A 14,897-nucleotide genomic window follows, 5' to 3' on the forward strand; every position below is an offset into this window, starting at 1 on the left:
TCAGCCGGCGTAACTCATACGACGTTCAAATAAATGGCAGCCTGGAAGCTCGAAACACCGGCCATAACCGTTACTTTATCTACTAGGAGTGCAGTAAATAAGTAAAAAGAGTAGTGAAATAGTTTTAAGCAATACTTGTTTAAGCAAAATGCTTAAATTCAATTTTAAACGTAAGTATTCCGCTTTCACAGCGCTCAGTTTATTTTGCTCTCACGCAGCCAAAGTGCGAATTTGGCGCACGCGATCGCCATCTCGCTCATTGTGCTTCCATTCCATTTCCATCGCAGCTTGTTTATTCCGCTTATTCAGTTCTCAACCGTTAGCCGTTACGGTTGTGCCCGCGCTCGTCGGGAAAATACGCGAAAGAACTGTGCTCCGTTTAGTGATAGTCCCTTGGCAAATTGCATTTTGATTAGTTTGGCAGCTCGGCCTTAGTACAAGTGATTTGTTTACATTTAATTCAATTAATTAGGCGTCTGCCAGGCTGCCAACAGTGTGTGCGCGCTTGTGTTGGTGACCGACCACAAATCAGTGTCGCGCCAGCGTAACGGTAAAGGTGCGAAAGAGTCCGACAAACGGTTTTCCAGGACGGAGGTGAAACGGTAAATTAAATTATTCCCACGTTTCGAATGCTGCGTATGTGTGTGTGTGGGCGATTTGTGCGTGTGTGTGCACTGAGAAAAATGCACTGGCATGGCGATCATTTTGCACCACCATTAAACTAAAAATATAAGTACATTAAACGATTTGAGCACATTTCTTTTTGTGCAGTGAAAACGCTTCAAGTACTTAATTATCCTAGGTGCACAAGTAATACAACAATTTTAATATCCATTTGCCATGTGCGTTTCGCTTTGATATTTCTTTCTCTGCTTGCCGGCTGCGGTTTGCACGTCGGAAGGTAATTGACTAATCAACACTTCGTTTAATTTCGTTTTTATATCTGCACCCTCCCCATTTGTTTATTTGGCAAACGCTTTTCAAGTTTGCCTGCCATCTGGCAGCGATTAAAATAAAAAAAAAACAAACACTTTTCTAGCCTCAAATGCTCGATATTACGAGAACAAGACGCTCACGCAGGACCCATAAATTAGCCAGCCAGAAACTTTCCTTTCCTTATGATCGCCAATTTATGGTGATCTCCCGCTTATTTACTAGTCAAATTTGCAGAAATCATCTGGTACTGCCCCAAAATTCAATTAGAGCACCCGTGCAAATTATCGAGTTGCCCAGCGATCGGTTATTCTATTTTTCCAACACCCCAGGCCCTCGGTTCCACCCTCCAGAATACACACCCACACACTTACACACGCGTGGACCATCACTCAACGGTCAATAAATTGGCGCTCTCTTTTTTTCTTGTTTTTGGTTTTGTTTTTGTTTTTGTTTTTGTTTTGATAGCGAGTAAAAGGCCGCGCGATTTAAATTTAATGTCTTAATTGTGGGCGTGTGAAGAACCAATATTTACTTGTCTCCGCTGTCTCTTGATTCCCTTTTGCTTCCCATATCACCCCCCCCCCCACAACTTTCCCAATGATTTGTCAATATTCGCTTTCCCACTCGCAGGCGTTCATGTCCTTGTGTTTATTAACTGTCTGCACTGTGAGAAAACCGTACATTCTAGTCCTATAAAATTGGTTCCACTGATCAAAATGAAAAGGTTCACTTTAAGCAAAGTTACATATGTCCGATCTAATTAGTTAGGAATTTTGAAGATTTCCAGCAAATAATGCGTGAATCGAAGTGTACTAGCCTTATCCATCGCCATATGCTGACACATCGCCAGCGGCTTACACGCAGTTTATCAATGAAATATTGCTATAAATTGGATCCCCAACGAGCGCGAGCGACCCAGGGATACGGACCCCATGGAGGCGGGATGGGATGGGCGGAGTGGGCTGAGGCGGATGGAGGCGGCGTATCATTTGCAGCCTTATTTTAATGAAGGTCATCGAGCCAGCGACGGGGTTGACTTCTGTACATGGTTGTCGGCGTTTAATTGCAGCAATTTGCAAAAACAGCAGCAGCAGTAGCATCATCAGCCGAAGGAGAAAGAGCAGGGAGCTGCAGATGCTGCAAATGCTACAGAAGCTGATCAAATTAATGCCATAACTCAATTAGCCGGCGGGCGTATTTGCATGAATATATAAGTTGATTTACGACAATGTTGTTGTTGCCCGCTCAATTTGTGCTTAAACTTTTGCCAATTGATAATAGCGCTGCTCTACGAGGAGACATCTGTGTTCAGCTACAATCTGAGAGGCTGCTGAGGAAACTCGCTTTTAGTATATAAAGTAGTCCCAAGAATGGGTCCCCTGGGCCATTGACATCGCGATAGGAACGTCTTCAATCAGACATAGTAATAGTAAACCGAAATGTATAGCTATTCTAGCAGATTATTTTTAGAGCATATACAAATATTCCTTTCTTCTTAATTTAAATGAAACTTTTCCCACTTTCATTGACTAAAATTCGACTTTCCCAATATCGTACTAATTGTTAAGATCACGATCGCGATCTATTAACATGTATTTATAACGCTCTTCCTATTTAAAAATAATTCCTAAGTTATTAAGTGTAAAAATCAATTATCGCCTTGCTTTAATTTACGTCTAAAATCATCATAATTGTGTGGGTTGCTTTTGGATTTGATACGGGGAATTGGAAATGCCCTACGCATATTCCAACTCCAGCAACAACTTCTGAATGGGAAATATTGCGAATTTAAATATATATTTCAGTCGATGACACTGGCAGTGGGAAACACCCTTCCCATCCAGCCAGTTGCAAGTGGCTACCCAACGGAGCTCCACTAAAAAACCCGCTAGGTGACTTAAGCTTATATTTAAGTCGCCGCGTAAGCCAGCCATTAATATTTTCCAGTCTTAGTGGGTGTGTTTCATTTTTACAATTGAGCACGAGCACAAAAACTAGGTAGTATTCCAACCCTTTTTCATATAAACCTATTAATGACATTAATCCTTACATCAAGAACAATTGCTTCAGATTTTTCAAATACTTTACCCAACCAGAACCAAGCGCTCTTGGTTTAAGTAGCGTATAACAACGTCTTTATCGACTAAGATATTCTGCTGGATAATACATCATTTTGCTTATTACGTGAGCAATGATTTTTTGCTACTCGTTGTAAAATCATACACTTGTTTTCCCCATCGACGATGAGCTAATGAATCAGTTACGTTCTCTACGACCCCTTCTGAGCAGCAAACTAAACGGTCTCCTACTCGAAAACCGCAAGCCCTGTTCGCAAGCCCCTTCCTGTGGCTTCGCTTGTCAGCCACAAGGACATGGCTCATGCCCAATTTACGCAATTTAATCGAAACACCAGATAGCCAAAGGGGTTGGCACCGGACCAGAGAAACCACTTAAGTGGAACCCCGAGATTGCAGAATGTGCAACCTGCAGTTGGATATCATATTACTTGGGCTCATATTGAAAGCTACAGCGGAAGTGGTTGTGGAAGTGGTTGCCCAGATCCTTCTTCCTGTTTATGAATTGGGAACTGCATTTACCTTATTAGGCTACGACTTAATCTTCCGTTTTAGTTATTGGTTTATGTTCATCATTATAAAGTTTGATTCATCTTCTATTGCAGCCATCATGGTCGTTAAGGAGATACCGCTCCATGAGAATCTGAACATGGAAAGCCGACCCATGAATGCCGCTACGCCCACCACTACCACCACGTTCTCGAAAGGCGGGCGTCGCTACAGTGTGTCCCTGACCACCGCCATTCTGCTAGCCTCCTTCTTCATCTGCACCCTGCTAGCAGTGGGCTTTATTGTCTACAACTTTGCCACTTGCGCTGAACTGGAGCCCGATTCCGATGAGGATGTTGTTTGCACCAGCTACCATTTGAGGAGGCTAAAGGCTGGACATGATGACACACCTAAATACGATAGAGATGTCCGCCTGCCGCACTCCATCCGCCCGCTTAAATACAACATCACAATCGAACCGCAGCTCAGCGGCAACTTCACCTTTGCCGGTAGTGTTCAGATAAGGATAAGGGTGCTGGAGGATTGCTATAACATCACTATGCACGCTGAGGAGCTGAACATTTCGCGTAGCGACGCCTCCGTCCACCGAGTGCAGAACAATGGTGAACCGGAAGGCGACGGTCTGCGGATTCACAAACAGTACCTGGTGGGGGCCAAACAGTTCTTCGTGATCGAGCTGTATGACAAGCTGCTCAAAGATGTGGAGTACGTGGTGCATCTACGCTTTGATGGCATTATCGAGGACTATCTGCAGGGATTTTACCGCAGCTCCTACGAGGTGCACAACGAGACAAGGTGGGTAGCTTCTACCCAGTTTCAGGCCACAGATGCCCGACGAGCTTTTCCCTGTTTCGATGAGCCCGCGCTGAAGGCCAACTTTACGCTGCACATCGCTCGTCCTCGCAACATGACCACCATATCCAACATGCCCATTGTGTCCAGCAACGATCAGTGAGTATTGCCTTTGCTATCAAAGTAATCATTCTATTTAAGTGTAATCTTTGATCTTCTTAGCGCCACCATGCCAAGCTATGTGTGGGATCACTTTGCCGAATCGCTGCCCATGTCCACCTATCTGGTGGCCTATGCCATATCCGACTTTACGCACATCTCATCCGGTAACTTTGCCGTCTGGGCTCGAGCGGATGCCATCAAATCGGCCGAGTATGCCCTGTCCGTTGGTCCCAGGATTCTCACATTCCTGCAGGACTTTTTCAATGTAACGTTCCCCCTGCCGAAGATCGACATGATTGCTCTGCCAGAGTTCCAAGCGGGCGCTATGGAGAACTGGGGTCTAATTACCTTCAGGGAGACTGCAATGCTTTATGACCCAGGTGTAGCCACGGCCAATAACAAGCAACGAGTGGCCTCGGTTGTGGGTCACGAGTTAGCCCACCAGTGGTTCGGAAACCTGGTAACACCGAGCTGGTGGTCGGATATCTGGCTTAACGAGGGGTTTGCCAGTTACATGGAGTACTTGACGGCCGATGCAGTTGCGCCCGAATGGAAACAGTTGGACCAGTTTGTGGTTAATGAGCTGCAAGCAGTGTTCCAACTGGATGCCCTTTCCACATCCCATAAGATCTCGCACGAGGTGTTTAATCCGCAGGAGATTTCGGAAATCTTCGATAGAATTTCCTACGCCAAGGGTTCAACTATTATTCGCATGATGGCCCACTTCCTCACAAATCCAATTTTCCGTCGGGGTCTGAGCAAATACCTGCAGGAAATGTAAGTCCTTAGAGAATGATAACCGATTTATACTCGTATATTCTAAAATTGGGCCGCTTTCAGGGCTTACAACTCTGCAACACAGGACGATCTGTGGCATTTCCTTACCGTTGAAGCCAAATCCTCTGGGTTGCTGGACGACAGCAGAAGTGTTAAAGAGATCATGGATACGTGGACGCTGCAAACTGGCTATCCGGTGGTTAAGGTGTCAAGGCATCCCAACTCCGATGTGATTCGTCTGGAGCAGGTCCGCTTTGTGTACACCAACACCACCAGGGAGGATGAGAGTCTCCTGTGGTACATACCCATTACGTTTACCACTGACTCCGAGTTGAATTTTGCCAACACCCGTCCGACTACATGGATGCCGCGCACCAAGCTGTACGAGCTGGAGAACAGGGAACTCTCCTTGGCCAAGTGGTTCATTTTCAATGTTCAACAGACAGGTTACTACCGCGTCAACTACGATCTAGAAAACTGGATGGCGATCACAGAACACCTGATGGATGTGGACAACTTTGAGGACATTGCTCCTGCGAACCGTGCCCAGTTGATCGATGATGTGATGAATCTGGCCAGAGGTTCTTATCTGTCCTATGAAACCGCCATGAATTTGACTCGCTACCTTGGCCATGAATTGGGCCATGTGCCGTGGAAGGCGGCCATCAGCAACTTCATTTTTATCGACTCCATGTTCGTCAACTCCGGCGACTACGACCTTCTAAAGGTTTGCTTTTAACCATTGGGCGTGCTATAAATATTATTTGACATTTCTGATTCTCACAGAACTATCTGCTTAAGCAGTTGAAGAAAGTCTACGACCAGGTGGGCTTTAAGGACTCGCAGGACGAATCAGAGGACATCCTGGTGAAGCTGAAGCGTGCCGATATTCTGAGCATGGCCTGTCATTTAGGTCACCAAGAGTGCATCGCGGAGGCGAGCAGGCACTTCCAGAACTGGATGCAGACGCCGAATCCAGATTCAAATAATCCGTAAGCAATAAACGAAGTAATTAATACACTCAACACAATTCCAATAAATTATTACTTCCTTTTCAGCATTGTGCCAAATCTCAGGGGAGTCGTTTACTGCTCTGCGATACAATACGGCACCGAGTACGAATGGGACTTTGCTTTCGAGCGCTTTTTGAAGACGAACGTGCCTGGGGAGAAGGATTTGCTGTTGAATGCACTTGGCTGCTCCAAGGAGCCCTGGTTGCTTTATCGTTTCTTGCGTCGCGGCATTTCCGGACAGCATATCCGGAAACAGGACTTGTTCCGGGTATTCGCAGCAGTTTCCACCACGGTAGTGGGCCAGAACATAGCCTTTGATTTTCTGCGCAACAACTGGCAGGAGATCAAGACCTAGTAAGTGGCGAAATTGTCGCTTTATTCCGTGCATTACTAAAGGGTTTGCATTTTTTCCAGCATGGGCTCACAGATGTCCAGCATCCACACGCTGTTCAAGTTCGCCACGAAGGGCTTCAACTCCAAGTTCCAGCTGGGCGAATTTGAGAACTTCGTGAAGGACGCCCACTGGGACTACGACAGACCCGTGCAACAGATCGTGGAGCACATCGAGACCAGCGTCGACTGGATGAACAAGAACTACAAGTCGATCGTGCGGTGGCTGGAGAACGAGGCGCAAGCGTAAGGAACGGATTCTGCGGCTTGGCTGGATCAAGGCTGCAGCAGTATTAGATTTCGCAGCTGCAACTGCATGGGTTGGGCCACCAATGCATTTATGTGTAATATTTATGTCGCGTGTTTTACCAATTCAGAGTCGCCAAAGAGAGAAAGCCCTTGGCAGATCGTCCAGAGCATCACGTTTTTCATTACTTTTAATGTATGCCTTCTTTTCATAACAATTATGAGTCTTGTAATTTTAATTTGTACTTAAATGTAATTGTAAATGTAAATGGAATTATAACATTGTTCGTCACAAAAAAGTTTTGGAAAGCCTATTCCTGTTTCACAGCCTGGTTTTTTCATTTCGGAACTCTGATCACATTTGCAAACATCAAGGTGCCCACAAAGACTAGCGCGGTGCCCAGCCAGTGCCACCAGGTGAAGGGATTTCGGAAGTATACGATCGAAAAGACCAGCGAGATGAACTTGCGGAGTGTGAGGATCAGAGTCACCGTCAGCGAGCTGCACTCCGTGGTCAGGGTGTAAACGGAGCTGATGCACAAATGCTGCGCAAGCACGTTGCCCAATAAGTATAGCAGGATTAGGGGCACTGCCACGCCCAGGAGGGGCAACTGGTAGGACTCGCCCGTGAACGCCAAAAGCCAGTGCGTCCGTATGTCGTCATGCATGAGCAGGAAGGCGGGCAGCGGCAACAGGTGGGTGTAATACAACGCTTCCCTGGCGCACTTGCCATGACGTCGATACAGCAACTCCTGTGTAATTCCCATGTAGGAGGAAACAAATAGAGCCAGCACCAAGAGTGCCACGCCCAACAGCCACCAGAACGTATCCGCCTCGGCGCCACTATCCAAATTCTCCATCTTACCCACCAAATCCGGACTGGAGAAATATGTGCAGACGAAAATGCCCACGCTGATCATGAGCACCGATATGTACTGACTCAACCGGTAACTCCTCTTCAGGATCAACGTGCACAGGCACATGTTGGAGATCAGCGAACCGCCGCGTATGATCATGTGCAGTGTCATTGGAACTTTGAACTTGAACACGTAGTTGTTGCATACGCTGGTCAGGAAAAACATGGCCACGAGGAGCGCATAGTCGCGCAGGCTGATCACTCTCTGGGCCAGGCCAAACTTCGAGGTGAAGATGAAGCCCTCGAGGGCAATAAATGCAAACTGGGCGCCAGTTATAAGGTTTCCAGCGCCGGGATCCAGTTTAACCAGGAGCTCCAAGAAGACGACGCCACTGCAGCAGCCCAAGAAAACGCCGCAGATGGCCGAAATAGCGCGGATGGATAAATTCATGAACTCGCGCAACGAAAGTAGACGATTCCCACCAACTTTAACCTACGATCTGGGCCATGACGAGCTTTTAAGCCAACTTACTTTCTCTTCGGCCATACAAAACGTAAACAAATGCAACAGGTGGTTATCGATAAAGTTCGGTTCGGGCACAGCTGATGTTGGTCTATCGAAAGTGGTTGAAATTCAAATATTCCAAGCGAAAAAGAAAAAATTTATGATTTTAAGAGAAGAATATTTTATTTAATGTACATTACATTCAAAACCAAACTTAAATATGTTGCCTAATCACATTCGAAATATTCGCACCAACAGTCTTTTACAACAATTACAAAATACAATGATGACAATGCTAAGAAAGAAATTACAGATTAGCAAATTAATGGTATATTACTTATTTTTCCTTTTCCAGCAAGGCAATAATTTTGTTTAACTTTTCCGTCTGCTGGGCCTCGAAGTTGTCCAGTCTCTTAGACACTAACAGCGTCAGCTTCTCAAATCTCATGTCGATGTGCTCCTTGAGGATTGCAACATCGGTGGAAGGCGGTGCAGTCTCTTGGGTTTGGTCCTTCGCCTGCGGGGAATAGCCCTTCATCAGGCTCATGAACTGCTCGAACTTTTCGGCCTGCTCCTCCTTCTTCAAGGGACTCGTGCCACCCCTTTGCAGCAGCTCTTGGATTCGCTGCGCATCCATTGGCCTGGGCAACTGGGTGGTTATGCCGTTGGGATTCGGCGCCACCTGGAGCAGGGCTCCGTAAACGCAGATCTCGCTGGCCGAGGTGAGCATCTTCAGGTTTATGTCATTTATCCCGGATCGGTCGATTTCCATGTCATAGCGATAGGGTCGCACCGCAACCTCTGGGTCCTCATCGTCGACGCAAGTGCCGTAGATGGTCTCGCAGTACTCCTGCAAGGGTCCAATGAACAGCTCCACCTTGGGAGCGCTGCAAATCAGGGTGAGCGCGGCGATTTTGAAGCGGTTCGGGATCTGGAAGCGCAGCTCACAAGGCGGCGGCGGATCCGCCGACTGCATGGAAAACAGCACGGCGCGATTCTCGTCGATCACGTCGTCCAAGTCGGGCCTGCGGACAAAGGAGGTTTCAAAATTACTTGATAAAAACCAGTTTCGGGGCGTGGAATCCTTTGTCTCACTTCACAAAGACGTCTTCGTCGGACAAGCGGGTGGCCACCAGTTGGTCCAGCCCGTTGCCCGACAGCTGGGGCCAAGTGCAGCGCGCGGTGACCTTTTCGCACATGCTTTAAGTGACAAAAAGTTGGAATTTATGGGAGCAAAATTTAAAAACAGCCAAATTTAAAAACCAAAACACGAATATAGTGATGACAAACGCGAGCGATAACATCTGCGCGGGGGATGCCAACCTGTTGCACAGCGCAAACTAATTGGACATTTGAAGGTAGCTTGACGCGCTATTCCAATAAGACCATACTCCGGAGTCCAATCAGAGAAGGCACCGCATCTGCGCACTACGTTTTTCCAACAGAACGGCAATATCGCGGCCTGACAGCTGCGACCTTGGACGGCTCCCTTGTAGGTCAAACTTCAGCAGAATTCCCACATATTGCAGTCGCAGCAAGGCGGCAGCTTAAGAACGAGTACACAATTATCCGCAGAGTGATCAACGCAGCTAAAATGGGCGGCAAGTACAAGATCGTGATGGTGCGCCACGGCGAGTCCGAGTGGAACCAGAAGAATCAGTTCTGCGGCTGGTACGACGCCAACCTCAGCGAAAAGGGTGAGTGATTACATCAATTTGAAATTTAAACCTCATATGTGGGATTAAAAATCTGATGTACATCTAGTTTCCAATCGATGATCCTTTGCTTTGATCAGTTTCACAATAGTATTCCTTTTCATTTACCCAAATTAATCTTCATTGACCTAGTGCAACATTATCTCATTCAAACTTTTCTGTGATAAAAATAGGTCTCTACAAACAAAAGCTTTCCAGTGCAATTTTCAGAAGCATCAAAATTCTAGTTTGTTACACTTTAAAGTCAAAAATTTGCCATCTCATATGTTTCTAAAGTTCAGATTATGCTTATGAGCATAATTTGATAGGTTATCGCCTTTTTTTAACCCTAGTAATCAAATTAAATTAAACGCATGCCTTTCAATTAGATTAAATTGGCTTACGTTCGTTACCCAACACGGCGTATACTTAATGTTCGCTAAACATTTGCCCAAACAGGTCAGGAGGAGGCCCTAGCCGCCGGCAAGGCCGTCAAGGATGCCGGCCTGGAGTTCGATGTGGCCCACACCTCGGTGCTGACCCGCGCCCAGGTGACGCTGGCCAGCATCCTGAAGGCCAGTGGCCACAAGGAGATCCCCATCCAGAAGACTTGGCGCCTGAACGAGCGCCACTACGGTGGACTCACTGGCCTGAACAAGGCCGAGACCGCCGCCAAGTACGGCGAGGCCCAGGTGCAGATCTGGCGTCGCAGCTTCGACACCCCGCCACCACCGATGGAGCCGGGCCATCCGTACTACGAGAACATCGTCAAGGATCCCCGCTACGCCGAGGGTCCCAAGCCCGAGGAGTTCCCCCAGTTCGAGTCCCTCAAGCTGACCATCGAACGCACACTGCCCTACTGGAACGACGTCATCATTCCCCAGATGAAGGAGGGCAAGCGCATCCTGATCGCTGCCCACGGCAACAGCCTCCGTGGCATCGTCAAGCATTTAGACAGTGAGCATGGGAGACATAACATATATCATATCATCTTTTTACCATATCCTTGTCCAATCCAGACCTTTCTGAGGACGCCATCATGGCCCTAAATCTGCCCACGGGCATTCCGTTCGTCTACGAGCTGGACGAGAACTTCAAGCCGGTGGTGTCCATGCAGTTCCTCGGCGACGAGGAGACCGTGAAGAAGGCCATCGAGGCTGTGGCCGCCCAGGGCAAGGCCAAGTAAGCACGCAGGCCACACCTCATGAGAATCCACTCAAATACGGCACAAGTCAGAGCATTCTGATTACGCTTCTGTTCAAGATGTAGCCAATCCCATTCGTTGTTGTTGTTCGCGTAGCAGTAATTGGTTCATCCCCACTACAGTTAATAAATAATTTATTATTACACTCAAGAGGACAGGCGGAGGAGGCTTCATTTATTGTCCGGCTCACTTCTTCTTATTCTTCTTGCCGTCCTTGGCCAATTCCAGGCCCAGGATGCACTTGGGCGGCACCTTGTACGTTTCCGTGAGCAGCGTGTGCACAAATCGCACCTGGTTGCCCTGGATTTGCAGCTGCTCGTGCTTTTGGTGCGGCAGTTTCACCACACTGGTGCTGGCGGCGGCTCCCTGCTTGCACAGCTTGATGAACTCGGCCAGGATGATGCCGTACGCCTCGATGTTGCTGACCAGCGTCACCTTCTTGTTGCCCGATCGCGTGGCCAGGGACATCTGGATGAGGGGCTTCCCGCTCGTATCTTTGCCGCTGCACATCTGGTAGGAGTGCTCCATCTTGCTGGTGATGAGGGAGCACATCTCGCTTAGCGAAACCTCTCTGTTACCATACAGCTCGATCAGAGTGTCGTCGGGGCGCACCAGCTTGGTCAGCGGATGGAGGAGACCATGTTTGCTCACGTACTCCCGCACAATCTTCTTGATCTGACCCGCCGGGATTCCCTCGCCGCGCTTGTAATTCAGCTTGGTGAAGAAGGCCGCCGTAACATCGGTCACTATGTACATCTCCTTCAGCTCGGAGTGGAACAGGGGCGTCTCGGACGCCGCTCCATTAGCTTCGCTTGCCTTGACATCGGTTATAAAGTTCACCACTTCGGGGTGCTCCAGGTCCACAGATGTGATTTTATCCACTCCCTTGCTCTCCTCCCGCACCACAATGAATCCTTGGTCCACCATCTCGGCCAGAAAGTTGGAGAGCTTTTTGTAGCGCGTCTTCTTCAGGTCGATTTGCTCCGTGGCCTCCGTGACCACATAGAGTCTGTAGAAATTGCTCGTCAGCAGAGGCAGGGGCAGCTTCTTTCCATGGTTTTTCAAGGCGGAGAGGAAGGCATTCTTGAGTATAAGTTCTGGTGAGGCTTCCTCCACGGCTTCTTCGTCGGACTCGGGAGCTTCCTGGCTTTCCAAGGTCAGAGCAGCAGTTTCCGTTTCCAGTTCCTCGGTTTGGGCCACCGTAGCGAAGGTCACAGGAGCGGGAGTAGCTGGGCTGGCGGTCTTTCTCCTTTCCGTCTCAGACCCAAGAGCAGGGAAATCCTCGCCAGACAAGGCCTTTGTCTTGACCAGCGGGATTTGCTGCACCAGACTGGGCTCATGCGACCAGAGCTTGTCCCCAAAGAGGTGGAGCATCTTGATGGCCACACCGTGACCTCCGCACATGTACAGTTCATCGCTGGAGCGAGCCAACTGGCCCACGCCCACCGCAGATTTGTTGTTTGTGAGGTTTACGGCCACTGAAAAAGACAATGAGATCAATACTCGTTACCTGGGGAATCCCAAGCAGATACCCACTCAACTGTCCCTTTTTGAAGTGCCCGTACATGCTCAGTCCCACGCCCAGGGGCACCACTCCGGGCAGCATGAGATCCGCTCCGTTCGTCAGCTTGGGTAACACACCCTCGTGGGTGGTGAAATAGGGCAGGATGTCCGGAACGATCCACAGGGTGTACAGGGTGGGCACAAGTTGACCGCCGTCCAGCTCGAAGAACAAAGGCAACTTGTCCACGCAGTAGACCATGCTCTGAACACCGCCGTGCGTTAGGATCTTCACCTGGGTCACCGCCGCCTTCGCCGGCACCAGCTGATCCACGGACACATGGGGGAACGCCGCCTCCACGCGCTGCCGGAACTTCTTGCTATCGGATCCCTTGAGGGCAGCACTGCTCTTGGGTCTGTACGGCTTGAGAAACATCTGTGTTTGGTGGTGTGCACTTGAGGAGTTCGTGAAATGGTTTGGAGTGGCACATGCACAGTGAAAACAAACAACTGGCAAACGGGGGTGCTGCTTTAGCTATTTTCTCGCCAGTTTGTATATTTAAAAAAATATCAATGGGATTCGATATTCTAAAACCAAGTATAAGAAACATAAGAATAAGATGCAGAAAAAGAAATTAACATAAAATAAAGAAGTGAGTCCTGTCTTTTCTTTTCACAATAACTCTACCCTAAATCAAAATTAGTTAAGAGCAGACGTTATTACAAGGACAGCACGCGCAGTAAAAATGCCGGCGGTCCGGAAAATTTCGAATCACCAAGGACTTCCTCAGGTAGCAAACGACAGAAAACCCAGGATCTTGTAAGACGCCATTTTATTCAACAAAACATCTGCGTAACAATTCCCCGTACACGGCCTTGTGACTCGAAGATGCGTGTTTGATTCATAGTTTTAACTTTGTACTTGAAATAAAAATTAGTAGTTAAACCCCCGATATTTGAAAAACATAGCCCGGCCCGGTAACAAGATTCGATCCTAGTCAGAATCCGAGTCGGAATTACTGTCCTTGGCCGTGTCGCGCGCTTGTGTAGGTGGATCATAGATGTGGAGGCTTTTGCGCCAGATCTTCACGAGCCCATCGAAGGCGCGGCGGCTGTACTTTCCATACTTGTTCGGGGTGCGCGGATGATCGCGAGTCCGCTCGTCCTTTGGCACCATTTCCACATAGCGCTCGTAGGCGGCAGTATTCTTTCCGTAATCTATTTGCTTCTGCCTGCGACTTAGGATGGCGGGATCGGCTTCGGTGTAGGAGGATGACGATGAGGTGGAGGACGTGTAGCTGTTGTGGCGCACCCGTTTCTCCTCCTTGTGGGCGCGGAAGTTGCCAGACTTTTTTGAGTTCCTCGAATGGGGATTGTTGCCGCCTTTGGGCGCAGCTGCATCTCCGTTGGCCGAGGAGTTGCTGCTGTTTGGACTGTTGGAGCGACTGTTCTCGTTGCTGGGCGGCGTGAACGAGTGTCGGCGCTTGTAGGGCGTTTTTAGCTTCTCCTCCTTGACCAGGCGCTCGAACTTTACCTCGTTGACGCCATCCAGGAACTCAAATGCCATCTCCCGGCCCTCGCCATCTTTGGACTCCAGATTACCGTCGGCTGTCTCCTTTTTGGCCAAGGAACCGCAGCTGGCAGCGCTGCTATTCAAGGAACTGGAGGCCTGCACGTGCAAACAAGAGAATTAATTGTGTTCCCGATCGTAGCAGCCAACCTTCACTTACCTCGTCACTGTGGCCAAACTCCGCGCGGACCTCCTGGGCCCAGCTCTGCATGGTGGGCTTCACATCGATCGAAATGGAGGATGCTGAGGAATTCAGGCTGCCGGAGCCTTTCTGCGGTGTGTTCTCCACGGACATGTGCTGATCCTCGCAGAGCATGTTGTGCAATTATCTTTCGTTTGTTTACTGTGCTGTGTATGATGCGGTCCGCTGCTCCAGGATGTTGTCGCGGCGGTGTTTTGCGTTTTCTGCGCAAACCTTCGCGCGTTTTTTGTTGTAGATGCGATGCTCAGTGTGCCCAGAAGTGGAGGTGGTAAGAAGGCGGCAAAAAGGTACCACAACACAGAACAACCTGGTCACTCACAACTAATTTCAAACTATGCTCCAAATGTATTACATTTCATTTCAATTTTGTTAAAATTTGATGTCCAATACATATTTAAACATACAGAAAATTAACAGCGATTTTTAAATTGTCTGAGGGAGGCTCAAACAATATCGATGCATCGG

General features: G+C 48.4%; 6 protein-coding genes across 11 annotated transcripts; 2 read left to right on the plus strand and 4 right to left on the minus strand.

Moving 5' to 3' along the window:
* The first annotated feature begins 68 nt into the window (after positions 1 to 68).
* On the plus strand, positions 69 to 7,194 carry superdeath (Suppressor of ER stress-induced death). Of its 3 annotated transcripts, none has more exons than NM_143417.3 (7): positions 69 to 170; positions 3,617 to 4,472; positions 4,536 to 5,252; positions 5,316 to 5,979; positions 6,039 to 6,244; positions 6,311 to 6,619; positions 6,680 to 7,194. In NM_143417.3, the coding sequence occupies exons 1-7, from the start codon at positions 149 to 151 to the stop codon at positions 6,903 to 6,905; spliced, it is 3,000 nt and encodes a 999-aa protein (NP_651674.3). In that variant the 5' UTR covers positions 69 to 148; the 3' UTR covers positions 6,906 to 7,194. The 3 variants fall into 3 exon arrangements, with proteins under 3 accessions (NP_651674.3, NP_733277.1, NP_001263055.1); NM_170398.2 differs by lacking the exon at positions 69 to 170 and adding an exon at positions 304 to 602; NM_001276126.1 differs by lacking the exon at positions 69 to 170 and adding an exon at positions 721 to 901.
* CG14511 (uncharacterized protein) lies at positions 7,085 to 8,300 on the minus strand. The gene has a single exon (NM_143418.2). The coding sequence runs from the start codon at positions 8,206 to 8,208 to the stop codon at positions 7,240 to 7,242; it is 969 nt and encodes a 322-aa protein (NP_651675.1). The 5' UTR covers positions 8,209 to 8,300; the 3' UTR covers positions 7,085 to 7,239.
* Positions 8,301 to 8,422: 122 nt separating this feature from the next.
* Positions 8,423 to 9,579, minus strand: CG11882 (uncharacterized protein). Of its 2 annotated transcripts, none has more exons than NM_143419.2 (2): positions 9,358 to 9,579; positions 8,423 to 9,287 (listed from the first exon to the last, which is right to left on the minus strand). In NM_143419.2, the coding sequence occupies exons 1-2, from the start codon at positions 9,459 to 9,461 to the stop codon at positions 8,600 to 8,602; spliced, it is 792 nt and encodes a 263-aa protein (NP_651676.1). In that variant the 5' UTR covers positions 9,462 to 9,579; the 3' UTR covers positions 8,423 to 8,599. The 2 variants fall into 2 exon arrangements, with proteins under 2 accessions (NP_651676.1, NP_001263056.1); NM_001276127.1 differs by having other exon boundaries at positions 9,358 to 9,510.
* Positions 9,580 to 9,654: 75 nt separating this feature from the next.
* Pglym78 (Phosphoglyceromutase 78) lies at positions 9,655 to 11,308 on the plus strand. Of its 3 annotated transcripts, none has more exons than NM_079822.3 (3): positions 9,655 to 9,959; positions 10,416 to 10,913; positions 10,976 to 11,308. In NM_079822.3, the coding sequence occupies exons 1-3, from the start codon at positions 9,857 to 9,859 to the stop codon at positions 11,140 to 11,142; spliced, it is 768 nt and encodes a 255-aa protein (NP_524546.2). In that variant the 5' UTR covers positions 9,655 to 9,856; the 3' UTR covers positions 11,143 to 11,308. The 3 variants fall into 3 exon arrangements, with proteins under 3 accessions (NP_524546.2, NP_001034075.1, NP_001034076.1); NM_001038986.3 differs by having other exon boundaries at positions 9,749 to 9,959; NM_001038987.2 differs by having other exon boundaries at positions 9,769 to 9,959.
* Positions 11,303 to 13,201, minus strand: eIF2D (eukaryotic translation initiation factor 2D). Its single transcript, NM_058133.5, has 2 exons — positions 12,697 to 13,201; positions 11,303 to 12,638 (listed from the first exon to the last, which is right to left on the minus strand). The coding sequence occupies exons 1-2, from the start codon at positions 13,094 to 13,096 to the stop codon at positions 11,347 to 11,349; spliced, it is 1,692 nt and encodes a 563-aa protein (NP_477481.1). The 5' UTR covers positions 13,097 to 13,201; the 3' UTR covers positions 11,303 to 11,346.
* A 279-nt stretch (positions 13,202 to 13,480) lies between these two features.
* Slbp (Stem-loop binding protein) lies at positions 13,481 to 14,673 on the minus strand. Its single transcript, NM_058132.3, has 2 exons — positions 14,391 to 14,673; positions 13,481 to 14,329 (listed from the first exon to the last, which is right to left on the minus strand). The coding sequence occupies exons 1-2, from the start codon at positions 14,544 to 14,546 to the stop codon at positions 13,655 to 13,657; spliced, it is 831 nt and encodes a 276-aa protein (NP_477480.1). The 5' UTR covers positions 14,547 to 14,673; the 3' UTR covers positions 13,481 to 13,654.
* Between the last annotated feature and the right edge of the window lie 224 nt (positions 14,674 to 14,897).

Source organism: Drosophila melanogaster, chromosome 3R, assembly GCF_000001215.4.
Source record: "Drosophila melanogaster chromosome 3R".
Taxonomy (NCBI): domain Eukaryota; kingdom Metazoa; phylum Arthropoda; class Insecta; order Diptera; family Drosophilidae; genus Drosophila; species Drosophila melanogaster.

Bases quoted from the DNA above. Each gene is read 5' to 3' on its own strand.
- superdeath (NM_143417.3), top strand. From the start codon at position 149: ATGCTTAAATTCAATTTTAAAC. The intron at 5,253-5,315 runs GTAAGTCCTTAG...GGCCGCTTTCAG, and splicing joins AGCAAATACCTGCAGGAAAT to GGCTTACAACTCTGCAACAC. The intron at 6,620-6,679 runs GTAAGTGGCGAA...CATTTTTTCCAG, and splicing joins TGGCAGGAGATCAAGACCTA to CATGGGCTCACAGATGTCCA.
- CG14511 (NM_143418.2), bottom strand. From the start codon at position 8,208: ATGAATTTATCCATCCGCGCTATTTCGGCCATCTGCGGCGTTTTCTTG.
- CG11882 (NM_143419.2), bottom strand. From the start codon at position 9,461: ATGTGCGAAAAGGTCACCGCGCGCTGCACTTGGCCCCAGCTGTCGGGC. The intron at 9,288-9,357 runs GTGAGACAAAGG...CTTTGTCCGCAG, and splicing joins GACGAAGACGTCTTTGTGAA to GCCCGACTTGGACGACGTGA.
- Pglym78 (NM_079822.3), top strand. From the start codon at position 9,857: ATGGGCGGCAAGTACAAGATCGTGATGGTGCGCCACGGCGAGTCCGAG. The intron at 9,960-10,415 runs GTGAGTGATTAC...TTGCCCAAACAG, and splicing joins CGCCAACCTCAGCGAAAAGG to GTCAGGAGGAGGCCCTAGCC. The intron at 10,914-10,975 runs GTGAGCATGGGA...TGTCCAATCCAG, and splicing joins CATCGTCAAGCATTTAGACA to ACCTTTCTGAGGACGCCATC.
- eIF2D (NM_058133.5), bottom strand. From the start codon at position 13,096: ATGTTTCTCAAGCCGTACAGACCCAAGAGCAGTGCTGCCCTCAAGGGA. The intron at 12,639-12,696 runs GTGGGTATCTGC...TGTCTTTTTCAG, and splicing joins CTTCAAAAAGGGACAGTTGA to TGGCCGTAAACCTCACAAAC.
- Slbp (NM_058132.3), bottom strand. From the start codon at position 14,546: ATGCTCTGCGAGGATCAGCACATGTCCGTGGAGAACACACCGCAGAAA. The intron at 14,330-14,390 runs GTAAGTGAAGGT...TTGCACGTGCAG, and splicing joins AGTTTGGCCACAGTGACGAG to GCCTCCAGTTCCTTGAATAG.